The 14,593-nt window shown below is 36.1% G+C and overlaps 1 protein-coding gene across 2 annotated transcripts in view; it reads right to left on the minus strand.

Moving 5' to 3' along the window:
- Nucleotides 1–1,621: 1,621 nt before the first annotated feature.
- The window catches only part of GABRG3 (gamma-aminobutyric acid type A receptor subunit gamma3), a 748,263-nt gene continuing 735,291 nt past the window's right edge, over nt 1,622–14,593 (minus strand). Inside the window, exons 7-11 of one of the 2 annotated variants that reach the window (XM_047086711.1) lie at nt 11,500–11,652; nt 7,435–7,631; nt 7,080–7,139; nt 5,227–5,295; nt 1,622–1,903 (exon numbers count right to left, since the gene is read on the minus strand). In XM_047086711.1, coding sequence (XP_046942667.1) covers nt 1,622–1,903; nt 5,227–5,295; nt 7,080–7,139; nt 7,435–7,631; nt 11,500–11,652 — 761 coding nt within the window. The remainder of the gene's footprint in view (nt 1,904–5,226; nt 5,296–7,079; nt 7,140–7,434; nt 7,632–11,499; nt 11,653–14,593) is intronic. The other variant, XM_047086712.1, reaches the window with a different exon arrangement.

Here is a 14,593-nt window from a genome sequence, read left to right on the forward strand (position 1 = left end):
GGGTGATCATACCAATGTATTTGCATTCACTTGATATGAATGATGTTTCATAAATATAAACAGATTTATATTTTACTTTTCTAGCTTCTTCCACTCCCATCCCCTTATGTCTGGTCTTAATCCAGTAAATTATGTGAAATTAGCACTTTTATATATTCTCTCTGTGCATTATTTTACCTTTTTTCTGAGTAATAATTGTACTTACAATAGATAATTAAAATAAATTTTTATGGTTTCCAATAAAATTAATTCAATTTTATGGGTGAGAAAGATGAGAAGTACAGAGATACTGGTAGAAAAATTTTAGTACCAAAATTTTAATAATGCCAAAGCATTATTAATGAACTGGTGGGACTGTTTTTCCTATCAATGGTGGGAGGCTTCTGAAGAGTCTTGTGAAGTTACATACTGGTATCCAGTTATAACAAAGAACTAACATCAAGAACCAAGTTAGTTTTGTGTTATAAAAATATCAAAAGAGTAATAATTCCAGGGGATTGTTTCTTTGGGATTTTGCTACATATTCATATCTCAAAGTATAAAATAATTTTGTTCATCAAAATATATCATTGATGATAGCCATTGCCCTTTTTTTGCATCTAAAGTTGATTTGACTTGAAAGTTAATTATAACTGAAAATTTTAAATTCCATCTATATTTCTTTCACACTTTGGAAAACATTTTCACGACAAGGGCTTATGAGTGCTGTATACTTGTCTTTGCAAGATGAAGATAATCATTGAACCTGTAATAGCATAACGTACAAAAGATACATACTCTGGGGTTGTGTTTTGGTCTAACAAAACACAACTCTTAAGGTAAAATGTTGAACTCCAACTGAATTAATCCAAGAACGCAAAGTTAAAATACTGCTTATTTTTAGTAGTTTGGAATAGAGTAAGAACCTTCTGATGTTCAGAGATAATCAACATCATTGAATTCAGCAACATGAGAATTTTTCAAATCATATTTTTTTCTCAACTGGAAACTTGTGGATAATGCATATACACCCTTCCTAAACCTAGGGTGAGATTATTAAATAAAGAAATTCTAGGTAACAATGATAGTTCCAGAGTAAAAGAGGTCACAAAGAGAGGAAACCAGGTCAAAACTCACTGCAGTTCATACTTGAACTCAGACTGTCCAGGAACACGGGGATGAGGTCAACATGAGTGTGTCCCAGTAAGCAGTGACTCCACACATGTGGGCACTGGCGCTCCTAAGAGTTGCTAAGGAAAGATATAGAAGGGGTCTTGGCATAAGAGAGCTTCTCGGATATTTGCTTACATGTTTTACAGATTTCCTTGCAACGACAATTGGCAACTGTTTCCAATATCCAAAAACCATTCGTAAACATCACCAACTTACAGATTCAATAAGGGATTAGCAAGAATATCACTTTAAAACTCAATTAATGTGTGTGTGCGCACGCATGTGTGTGAGTGTGAAATGCATAATAGAAATGGTTGCCAGGTACTCCGGTGCTGCTCAAAGGTAATGTATAACTTCAGATAAACTGAGCAGTGTTTTTCCTTCCTACTCCAATTGGTCACTACTGGTCTGGGGACAGTGAAAGTAAAGAGTGAAATCTAGTGCTCTTTACTCATCACCACAGAAATATTTAGAGATACAGGTATCCAACCCAATAGACCAAGTTGAAGAGCAGGAATGATGTAGGGAAAAAGACCCGAGAATATGAGTCCAGCTCCAAAATGTCTATGTGAATACGCCCTTTTTTCCAAGATCCGGATTTGCATTCTTCATAGCAGCAGAAGAAGCTCTGACAGTCTTTGCCATCCAGACACTCATAGACGCAGGTATCTTCAAATTCCTGCCAGTACACAGAATTGTTTAAAGTGATCATTGCAGGTGGTGGTGGCCTCACGTCAAGGAGAGAATAGTTCTGTAGGCAATAAGAACAACACAAGAATCATCATGAATGCAATAAGAACAGCCTGAGATAAATCTAGCAATAGGTGCATGTTATATCTGTCCACCAAATAAGGAGGATAATGCCATGCCTATTCCCACACATCCCCCATCCCTGAACTGGACATTTCAGTCTTTTAGAGTTCAGTCTGCAAATTAAATATTTGAAAATCCAATGCAAAAAAAGTACAATGCAGCTTTCAAAAGTTGCATATCTCAAATTGCTGGTGAGGGAAGCTGAGCACATTTTCAGATATGTATTAACCATTTCAAGTCTCTGTTCTGCCTACTTTTCTGTTGATTTGGAGTAAATATGTACATATTGTATATAATCCCCAAATATTAAGCACTACATATATTGAAATGTGGAGAGATAAATTTGTTTTTCCCTAATTAGTAAGTAGTAAAAATATGGTATTATAAGACTGATGGCAGAATCTTCTTGTTCAATGTAATTAAGGTAAAAAATGAGCTTTCAGTGTGTGGTGGCCAGACACCATTTGTCGCATATAGAGAAATAACCAAAAATGTGTACAATTGGAATGTTTTATTTTCTATTTCCCAAGCTCTCTTCCTGATGTGGAAAAGTCAGTGTAGGGCCTGTATAGGAGAGGGGGTGACTTACGTTCACTCATAAATGAGATGAATCACTCTTAACCTTGAGAAATGTCTTCATATAGACTTGCCAATTCCTCAGGCACTTGTTTGAGCTCTTCCAGATAACTATGAATTACGTATTAAATTGAAGTCTGTTAAGAGGTTATATTTCTAAATTTGACTGAATAATGTGAGAGTATTAAGGATTATAGTTGCCTTTCTGCTTTAGTTTTATTTGTGCTGGTTGAACTGAGGGACTGAAGTGTGCCAATGGAAGTAGTGAAAGCTGAAATCAAGGGAGAGGTGAACACACAAACCCAGTTCTCAGCTGACTGGCTAGATCTGTTGTTGCTTGCTTGGGGAGAGAGACCTTCCAAAATTCATTAGAAAGCATCGTGAATACCTCTTATGCAGCTGATCCTTTAACAACATGGATTTCAATTGTGCAAGTCCACTAATATGCAAATTTTTTTCAATGAATACAAGTCCAGTACTGTTAGTGTATTTTATTTTCCTTATGATTTTCTTAATCTTTTTTCCTCTAGTTTACATCAATGTAAGCATATAGTATATAGTACATATAACATACAAAATATATGTTAATCAACTATTTATGTTATCGGTAAGGCTTCCACTCAATGATAGGCTATTAGTAGTTGAGTTGTTGGAGAGTCAAAAGTTATATACACATTTTTGACTGTGTGTGTAGGGGGGAGAAAGGGCAGCACCCTTAATCCCTGCATTATTCAAGGTTCAACTATATTTTTAAGGGTCAACTGTATTTTTACCCAAAACTATTGTTACAAGGAAATAGTGTACATCTTTTCTTCTACTTCTGGATTTTAGTTTGATTGAATATGCTCATAGCTATGTGGAGCCGAAAACCAGAGAAAAGCAGGTAAAAGCGTATAGCACTCAGTGTCCCTATTGGTAAGCTTTGGGGCATCTTTTTAATTCAGAAGTATTTGTGTGTGAGGTCCAACCCAAAGTGAGACATCCCAGACCACATGTTCACTAAGCATTGCCTACTCCACACATACCAATGACCAGTCAGGAGCATCATGGAGAACCTTCTACCTTCTTCCACACCTTTGGGCAATGATAGAAATGAAAGCTTTGTTGTTCCATAGGCTCTACTGTGGACACATCTCCTCAAGGTTAATAGTTCTTAAACCTGAGTGGGTATAAAAATCCGTGGGGGCGGGGGGGGGTGGTTGCAGAAAAACAAAAAGTTGATTCCTTCTGTACTTCAGTGCATTTGAGGAATCTGTATCTTTTTGGAAAGATTCAATTGGAAAAATCTGCCTTTTTTTAAAAATTTTTTTTTCAACGTTTATTTATTTTTGGGACACAGAGAGACAGAGCATGAATGGGGGAGGGGCAGAGAGAGAGGGAGACACAGAATCGGAAACAGGCTCCAGGCTCTGAGCCATCAACCCAGAGCCCGACGCGGGGCTCGAACTCACGGACCGCGAGATCGTGACTTGGCTGAAGTCGGACGCTTAACCGACTGCGCCACCCAGGCGCCCCAAATCTGCCTTTTTAAAGTAATTGCATATGTGTTTTGACAGTGTTCAGCCAGATATTCATCCTTTCATTTCATCAACACTTTGTCCCTGTGTAGTGACATACAGATGAGAAGCATGGCCAACACTGGCAGGACAGGCCCAAAGGAAGATGTTGACTCAGAATGGGCATCAGAAGTCTCTGAAAGGGTGGGGACAGCTCCTTAGAGATCTAAAGGGTGATCAAGGAGCTACAGGCAAATAAGCAGCCGGGTTTCTGGAGGCAAGGAAACCCTATTCACTTCTTCATTTAACAAACTAAAAACTCATGATTACTGAAACATAAATAAACCTAATCTAATAATTGAGGGCTTTTAATAAATAAGTAAATAAATATGGAATAAAATTAATTGCATCTTATAATATTGAAGATATTATTATTCTATTACTGAAGATATTATTAACAGCCATATGTTAAACTGCTTACATACTTTTTAAAATGTATATCTCTCACTTATCATAAAAATTTCAAACTGGGCTCAAAATGGAGATTTTAATTAATGCATCTCCAAGGTCACCTACAGCCTGACTCACTCCTGCTTTGCCTGCATGTATGATGCAGTCCCTTGACTTCCCTGGAAACCTGTGCTTCCTGGGTGGCAAGTTCTACTGCACATATGAAGTGGTTAGCTTTGCATTTTACAGGTTAGGAAACTGAGGCACAGAGATGTTCGAACAGCTTGACCCAAAGTGCATGCATGAGTGTTAGTGGGGCCTGCCTCCTCTCCCTCATTGCTCAGAGACTGATCATCTCTGCAGATGTTGGTGATAGAGGGTCCCTTAACTAGCCTAACCCTGTGGATCTTTCAACATAGAATTGAATACATTGACAATTTTCATGAAAAGTTTGAAAATTCCCTTTTTTCTAAAAAAAATTGTTTATTTATTTTGAGGGAGAGAGAGAGAGAGAGAGAGCACAAGCAGGGTAGAGGCAGAGAGAGAGAAACAATCCCAAGCAGGCTCTGCACTGTTCGCAAACAGCCTGACACAGGATTTGAGTTCAGGAACCATGAGACCATGACCTGAGCCAAAGGCAGAGGCTTAATGGGCTGGACCACCCAGGCACCCTGAAAAATTCCCTTTTTCTTTGGCTATTTTATGAACTTTTGTTTAAGATCTCTCTGTGTCTTCTCACCTGGCCTGGAGCCCTTTCTCTCTGAGTTGTTTTTCTATGTACTTTCTTCAAGGTCATTACACTTTTCCTCTTAAAAACAAAAGAAAACAATTCTGATTTTGTGAAAATTTATTATTATTATTATTATTTGCTATGTAAAAGATTCTTTTTTTTGGCAATATCTTTTGTATATGAAAGGTGTCAATATTTCTTCTTCCACTCCCAGCTCCCTGGCTGTGTGTGATAATGTGGTTTCTAGGCCTCACGATATGTGTTCTGACTTGTCTTTGTTTACAGCATCCCCATTCCCAACCCTTTCCATTACTTTTCAGTCTGTTGCTATTTGGAAGCATTTGCTGGCAAATCTGTAGTTCTCTGTGGCTTCCCACAGCTATAAAAGTGGCTTCAGCACTCACCTCTGTCAGAACTAAAATGATACACTTTCAGAGTATAGATAACCAAGCAGTCACTTTTAAAAAACATGTTGAAAGGCACTAAACATAAATTACTGATCAGCAGTTAGAAAACCACGTATGGTATATAGGTGGGCATAAAGCATTCAGTGTAATTAGTATAAAGGAATACAAGTAGTTATATATAAATTTTTGTTATATGATTACTCACATCAGTAATTTTAAGACATTTCTCTATTTTTCAAAAGTTAAATTCTTACTTCAAGCCATATACTTAAAATTCAGATGCATTACTAATTAAATTTAATAATATTATAAATTGTTGAACCTTCATCAATATTTATAGGGCTTAATTTCTCCATATTTCAGCTTCCTTGTTAGTAGAATGGGTGAGGTTACATGAACTCACACATGAAAGCACTTACAACATAGGGTCAGAGTAAGTGCTCAAAAGAGAGTGACGGGAGTTAGATCATTCTGAGGGTAGGGAGGACCTTCCCAAAGAGGACACAAGAGGCAGAGACCACAAAAGGAAAGACTGATAGATTTGGCAACAGGAGACTTAATACATGTGGAGAAAAGCACAAGAAACGACAGTGACAACATGGCCATAAAACTGGAATAAAACTACTTAAAAAACATATTAATATGCTTAATTATTCTGTATGTGAGTATATAAATTTTATGTTATATAAAATATAATATACATAATATATGATATAAGTAACTGGCAGATAGTTACTTTTAACTTTAAAAAAGTTAAGACATAAATAAGTTATAAATGTTATATAAAAAACTTACATAAAAGAAGACATAAAAAGCAATTCACAGTAATAGAAATGCGAGTAAAAAAATAAACAAGTGAAATATATTCAACTTTGTCAGTAATCAAAGAAATGATAAAGGAACATTTTGCAGGAGCCATTTTTCTGTTTGTCTATCAAACCTAATGCAAGGAGAGTTCTGGGAGGTGGGTGTCCCACACTGCTAATGGAGCCAAGCAACTCTTCTGACCCAGCCATTTTGCTTATAGGAAATTATATTAATAGTCACAGGTATATACAAAACTGCAATGATAAGAATATATATAAAAGTGAAATGGTGTGTATTAGCCCCGTTTCCAGCCACGACTATCTGTGCGTCAATCATTGCATATAATTCAATCATTAAAATGATCCTATAAAATAATATTATAATGCAGAAACTTATTCATAACATATTTTTGAGTTACAAAGCAGAAATATGTATGTATATGCTGATCCCTGGGTAGAAGGATTATGATTATTTTGTTCATTTTCCAAATTTTCTAAGTTGGATATTTAAAAAAAAGTATACACACTTTTGAAAGGAGTATGTGCAACACTCATTGTTCTTCAATATATGCATACATAAACAATAACATATTCAATCTTAATTTAGAAGAGTTCTCAGAAATATTTGCACCTTCAATGCTATACATACGGAGGGGGCTTGTAGGCTTATTCGCTCATGAATCCACCTTGAGGAATCTGGATGCAATAACTACAAGAAAACCAGAAAAAAACAATTAGAAAACTTCTGTGGAAATCTGCATTACAGATCACCTTAGTTAAGAGAAATCATTCATGTGTGATTACATCAATCCATGTCACTGGTAGGTAAAGTTGAAGAGGTACTTTATGGTTATATTCATCTCTTCAGAATATTTGTCTTTTTTTAATGTCTTGTTGAATTAGCTATTTATATAACAGTGTAGAAGATCCTTAGGAATAAGGATCATTTATTGCAAACTATCCTTCCCCTACCTTTCCAGAAAATCTTTGCTACTGGAACTTACCGATGTTTTCTTCTTAGTGGTAGTTGGTTTTCTACAACTTGAATAGTAGTTGAGGGTGGCATACTCCATCAGAGCAGCAAAGACAAATAAGAAGCAAACAGTCACAAAGAGGTCCATGGCTGTCACATAGGACACACGGGGCAAGGAATTCCTGGCAATGGTGCTAAGCGTGGTCATGGTCAGCACTGTGGTGATGCCTGTACAGGGGATAGTTATCAAGTTGTAAAAGGAACCACACAAAATTCCTCCACTCCAACAGTGTTTTATTTTTAGGTAAATCCTCGTTGACATTGGATAAATGTAATAATACTTTATTTTTAATGTCTATGCAATTTTGCAAACAACATTTCCATAGAGCTTTTACCATAGTCTTCACAAAAACATTAAACTACCTGAATTAAGTCAACATCTTTCAATTTATTCAGAAATTCTCAAATTGTCTCATATTTTCTCTTTTAAATATTTTTTAAGTGATACAGTTTGCAGTCCCCCAGACATTTTCTCTGTTCCACATCTCACACTATTCTTTTGCCAAATAAACCATTTCCTTTCTTGCTTTTTCTTTATGCAATTTGTGAACTCCCACCCTTCTTTAAGACCAAGATGAAGTACCACTCTTTCTGAGGTCCTATTGCATGCACCTCAGAGTTGATAATATGAATCTGCACTACCTTGTGCCTTCTATGTACCTCATTTCTACATTAGCATAGATAATTGCATATGTCTTTATGGTTTTTGCATGTCTAGCTCCCTGAATAAATTGTGTGATCATTACAAGCAAAACTGTATCTTGCTCATCTTTGCGTACCTGTCAGCAAGAATTGTGCCTAACACATTTTAGGCATTCGAATGGAATGCGTTGATTCATTGATCAATTAGTTAATTCATAATACTTAGTGTTGGTCTGACTTTGACTATTTCAATACTTAGTGAGTCAATTCTAAAGATTCAGAGACTGTGGAAAAGATTTAGAAAAGAGACACCCATGTGATGGATGGTATAAAAGGAAAAAGAAATGAAAAGAGGATGAAGGCTATGAAACATGAAAAAGAATGAAATGACTGGATAATTATTATGCAAAACAAGTTAAGGCTAATTCTACCCTAGATGAGCTCCTGAGAAATCAGAACCTGCTAGAGCTGTTGGACACGCAGGCTAGTGACATGGATCCTGGAATCACAGGAATATGGACATTAACACTCACTACCTGTGTGGCTGAGAGTACTATAAAATATCTGCCAGGCAGTAATACTCAGTGATTAGGTAGACATGATAGATAAATGCACATTAGTTCCCACCTTTACTGTAGCATCATAGCTCCTGTGTAGTGAATGCCTCCCTTACTTCCTCAGGGAGGGTAGCCAGGGCCATTTGGAGGATGAGGCTAACAGCACAGGGTGGACAAGTTAACCATGTGTAAAAGATATTGACCTAGAAGTCAAAGCCCCCTGTCTTACTCTCAGCCTTCTCAGCATTTGGTCATGTAAAGTCACTTACTTTCTTTGAATCTGTTTCTTTAATCGGTACGGTGAAAATGGAATGCCTCCTTACTGTAGGTGAGAAAGTTGCCATGCTTCATGTAAAAATGGTGTGTAAACTGGGGCACCTGGGGGGCTCAGTCAGGTTGGTTAAGCATCTGACTTTGGCTCAGGTCATGATCTCATGGTTCATGAGTTTGAGCCCTTCATCTGGCTCTCTGCTGTCAGCACAGAGTGTGCCTGGGATCCTCTGTCCCCCGATCTCTCTCTGCCCCTCCCCTACTTGTGCTCTCTCTCTCTCAAAAATAAATAAATATTTTAAAAAATGCTGTGTAAACTTGAAAAGTCTACACTGATGGCAGGTGTATTTTTATACAAAAAAGGATTTTGTAATGAATATCCAATTTAACTTAAAAAAAATATGGTGACCATGTTATGCCTACAGAATATCTAGGTAGGAATTTTTTCATTAAATTTGGGGATTTTTAACTTCATTTCTTCAAAAATTTTTATCTTATTTTATTTTATCTCATTCTGTAACATCAGTTACAGCTATGTTATACATCTTCATATTGTCCAACAGACCACTGGGATTTATGTTTTAAAAGCTTTTATCCCTGTCTTCTTCAGATTAGCTAAATTTTGTATGATGGTCTTCAATTATGCCTGAACTTTTTTTCTGCTCTCTTGAATCTGCTCTTAAGCCCATTTAATGAATTTTTCAATTCAACTATTATACATTTCATTCTAGAATTTACTTTTTAATATACTTTATTTGCTGAGATTATCCATCTGTTCATTCACTAACATTACATTTTCCTCTAAGTCCTTTAACATTGTTAAAATAGCTGCTTTAAAGCCCATGTCTGCTAACTCAAAATCAGAGTTGTCTTTTTATATTGACTTTTTTTTCTTGATCATGAGTCACATTTTCCTGCTTCTAAGAATGTCTAGTAATTTTTTATTATATACTCAATCTTGTGGATGATACCTTACAAAGATTATGAAGTATGCTATCCTTTTTAAAAGCATGTTAAGGGGCGCCTGGGTGGCGCAGTCGGTTAAGCGTCCGACTTCAGCCAGGTCACGATCTCGCGGTCCGTGAATTGGAGCCCCACGTCGGGCTCTGGGCTGATGGCTCAGAGCCTGGAGCCTGTTTCCGACTCTGTGTCTCCCTCTATCTCTGCCCCTCCCCTGTTCATGCTCTGTCTCTCTCTGTCCCAAAAATAAATAAACGTTGAAAAAAATTAAAAAAAAAAAATAAAAGCATGTTAAATGCTTTCTTTTGGCAGATAGTTAATTTACTAATTGTTCTCCTTGATCTTCTCATGGCTTGATTTAAACTTTATTCAAAGCAGCCCTACAAGTGCCCCTTTAGTTTTAAGCACAGTCTTTCTGGTGTCTCTACTAAATATTCTGGTGTTAATGACATTTCTTCACTCTTCTGGAGTGTAAATATATTATCTTATCTTCCAGCATTATGTATTTCTAGTATCTCTAGCCCCTTAATGCCATAGTGGTAACTCTTTGACAGGACTTTCATAGTCTCAAGTTGTGCAACCAATACTACATATTATATTGTTTTGAAGCTGATTTTTAAAGTCATGCTTACCTGGCACTTGTAATTGTGAGGTCATAACCCCAAGAACAATTACTAAATTTGTGTTGTAACTTTGCTGGGTGATTTACCAATTTTATTATGCATTTTCTAGAACTATGCAAAACTAACATTGGCAACAGATATTACAGGTTAGTTTTTTGTTTTTTTTTGTTTTTTTTTTTGTTTTTTTTTTTTTTGCTCAACCAGTACTTTGTTGTTGAACAAACAGAATAAAATGAATACAGAAAAAGCAACAGGTAATGTGAGAGATTTTGCAAGGATTTTAAAATTGGGGCAGCTCCCTCTTTTTTCTGAAAGACATTTTTCTGGGAAAACAACTATATATTTAATATATATTACCTGTTTTCACAGGTCAAAATATTGAAAGTTAGGTAATATTCCTGTCATAAAGAAAAATTGATATAAAATGTTACACAATTCTAAAACCACTGAAATTTAATGTTTTATTAAGAGGCCTTTTTTTGGGGGGGGTCAGAGGAAAATTCATGAAGACTTTGAGATTTAGTGTGTAGATTATAGCTGAAAAGAATGATCACTTTCTTGTTTGATGGTAAAGTTGCTATAGACAATATCTTCTGTTATTGAGAGACTATTTAATGATATCGTGTCTTCAGTCTTCAAAAGTGCATGAAAAGTTGTGTGTCCGTACACTGATGTAATGAGATTTTCAGCATGACAGATTCACAGGGCATGACTACATTTTTATGATTGACATCATCCTTAGAGTATCAATGATGCAATTGATTTGTTCTGAATTCCCAACCCCAACTGATTTTAAGTGGCACACATAGAATTCTATTGTCAGAAAGAAGAGTCTAACTTGACTATTTAAAGCAATCCAAGTACATTTGACTAAAGTCTTTTTCACTGGAAGTATTTTTATGAATACTTCTGTGTTAATATTATACAAAATGGTGGAAGAGTTTTTTGTCTTTTGTTTGTTTGTTTGTTTGTTTTTTAACTCACCTAATGCTGTTCTTGCTGGTGTAGCATCTTTTTTGATCCAAAATGACACCCAGGATAAAACCACAGTCAGTATACAGGGAATGTATGTTTGAATAGTGAAGTATCCCATTCTTCTACTCAATTCAAAATATATAGTCATGACAACATAATCACCTGTAATAAAGTATTGTCAAAAAGTAAAACAACTTTCTTTGGTTAAAAAATAATTCAGGGGCAATAATTTTGTTAAATATATGACTTGGATAAAAATATACAACTACAGTAGTAAGTTGTGAAAAAAGGTCAAAATGCTGGTGTTCTTAAACTTAATTTTTATAAACTTTATTTTATCTATGGCTTTCAAGGCATTTTACTGGTCACCGGAAAAGACACACAAATAAACATATTAATTGATAGAGGAGACAGACATGCGCATCTATTCTTTGACATATTATTACATAACGAGCTATTATTGCTTGAGTCCATCTGTGTGTTGCGTGTTTAAAATCAGGGGTAATATGACAGAAGAAGATAGGATTCAGTAGGCAGAGTGAAAGATGAGGACCTGAGGCCCCCGGTTAGGGAAAAACACGTATTTGGAAAAATTCTGGGAGTGTCTGACCACAGGAAAAGCCCCCAGGCATAAAGCTCCTCTTAAGAATGTAACAGACCCCACCTACTCCCTCTCAGGTTTCCCTTAGGAATTTAAGGAAAGACCTAGGTGTGGCCATAGACACCCCCGCCCCCCACTGCTTTTAATGGAAATGAGCCAATCCAGAATGGACAACCCAGCACCCAGAGTCATCCAGAGGGTAAGGGCAGAACCTGAGAAGGAACAAGGGGAAAGGGAAGGGGAGGGGAGGGCTAACCAAAACCTTTTAAAGCAAGGACACTTGCCTAGTGTCGCAGGCATTCACTTTTGAATGTCTCCTTTCTGTAAAGAGAGCTTTCCTACTATTCTTACTTTCTAATCTTATATTCTAATAAACTTTTGCCTGCTGCTCATTTTGTGTCCACGTCTTAATTCTTCAAAGCAGCGAGAAAACAGATCCGGGTATTGTGGTTAAAAAAAAAAAAAAAAAAATCCTGCAACAGTAACATAGCAAAATCCATCCTCAAATAGATCCATAGTCATTTTGTTTTTTTCAATAGTAACAGAGCTATACATAAGCTTTCATACATAAATTTGTGTAACAATTTTATATTTCTATTTTTATAGCATAATTTTAGCTTATCAATCTTGTACTTTATGTTTTACTCGATATTTTTAGGTTGATGTTATCCTTTCATGACTCCAGCAGTTAGGCTGTGCCAACCCAGAAAACAAAAAGAAGAAATCATTTTATGACTTTGCTTCCTCCTACTACAGCAAAGCTACACCATAAGAGAGTTGGGAGGAAAATAGTTGTTACTAGAGATTCCATAAGATTCCTGGTGGATAAGGAGAAGTTGCATGCTTAATACATGAGACATTTTATTCCAAAATCATCTTTATTTTGTATCTTTTCTGCATAACCTCCTGCTGAGAGGATGTCTATCCCCCTCTTCCCATTTGACTTTCATTCTTCAACATACTGGATTGTCTTTCAGCACCTGAAATTCAGTGTCCAGACCTGAACTATCATATCCCCCACACCAGGCTGTTCTCTCATCTAAGCCAGGTCCTTCTCTCTATTCAAGGCACAAGTCCAGAAACCACCTGTCACTTCTTTTCCCTTATTCAATTCCTGCATTGCTCTCAATTCCTTTCCCCGCAAGTACCAGATTCTCTCATAGTCCCTGGCCTATCTCCTAACAACCAGTCCTTTTCCACTCCAGACCATTCTATGTCCTACCATCAAAAGGATAATTATAAAACACAAATATCATTATATCCCCTTCCTTATAATCCTTCACCATCATCTTGCTACCTTTTCATTAATGTCATGACTTTAGTATGGTCTCTACTATTCTGCATGCAATACTCGTTTCCCTATAGTCTCTGCACTCTGGAAATCAGATTCTCCCCAGGTCCTCAGACATACCAAGATTTTTCTCCATGGGTCACTAAGTTTCTTCTCATCTACCTAGGATGCTCTTCTTTTCTTTTCCCCTGCATCCCAGTAGTTCCATTCACCTTCAAATCTCAGCTTAGAAATCATTTAGTTCACCACGAAGTCCTCACTGAGCCTCTCCTGACAACTGTTATTCATTCATTTCTATAATTACTAGTATATTTTTCCAGACCAAAAAACTGGTTGGGTTATAGAATATATCATTTTTTTTAACCAGTGTTACTTAATGATAAACAATTGATTAGTGTTTATTTATTGAAAAGATCATAATGAAATTTCCATTTTTAGTTTAAAAGATTGACAAGGAGACTATATTGAGCCCATATAAAAACTGCCTTTCAATAATTAGAATTCTTTTTGTAGTGTTCTGTTGTAGCAATATTCAGGATGGTTGATAGAAACATCAATGTTGAGATCATTTTCTGAGAAACATTTAAAATTTTAAGCAAATTAGCATTTCAATGCAAAGGAATCAGAATGATTAACCTGAAGCAATCAAAGGATACAAAGATATATTTCTAATATGAATGCCAAATTACATAATTTCCTGGGGAAATATTGTTGAATTATGTGCAATATTGAAATAACTTTTAACCTTTACATAAAATTTCAGTTAAAAACCAAGAGAAAACAAACAGTAGACAGAAAAAACAAACATAATAAATCACTCTAGTAGTTATGAACATAGCCCCAATGGAATATCCAAACAGTTGAATAGTTTCTTCAGCCACCATTGTAGGTTCCTGAGAGAAAGATAAAGAGGGACAATTCCAGAGCAGATACACAATTCATTTTAGCAAATCTCTCTGCTTTCCCCCAACTTAAGGTAAATGGACTCTATATATACCTAAGGTAAATGGACTCAACATATACCTTTGACTAACTCAGAGATCTGCTGAATGTCCCACCATCAGGTATGAAAGTGAGATGGAATGTCAGGGACTCATTCTGGAGCCTGAGTCTATAAGTTAATTGGCTCTTGGTGAGGTTTTGGGACATACTCCAAAATGCAGTTCCAGGGAACTTCATGGTTCCAAATTTCCAGCTTCCATAGGATACAA

This window comes from Lynx rufus, unplaced genomic scaffold (assembly GCF_022079265.1).
Source record: "Lynx rufus isolate CCGP_SWC_20201006 ecotype Redwood Valley unplaced genomic scaffold, mLynRuf1.p SCAF_21, whole genome shotgun sequence".
NCBI lineage: Eukaryota > Metazoa > Chordata > Mammalia > Carnivora > Felidae > Lynx > Lynx rufus.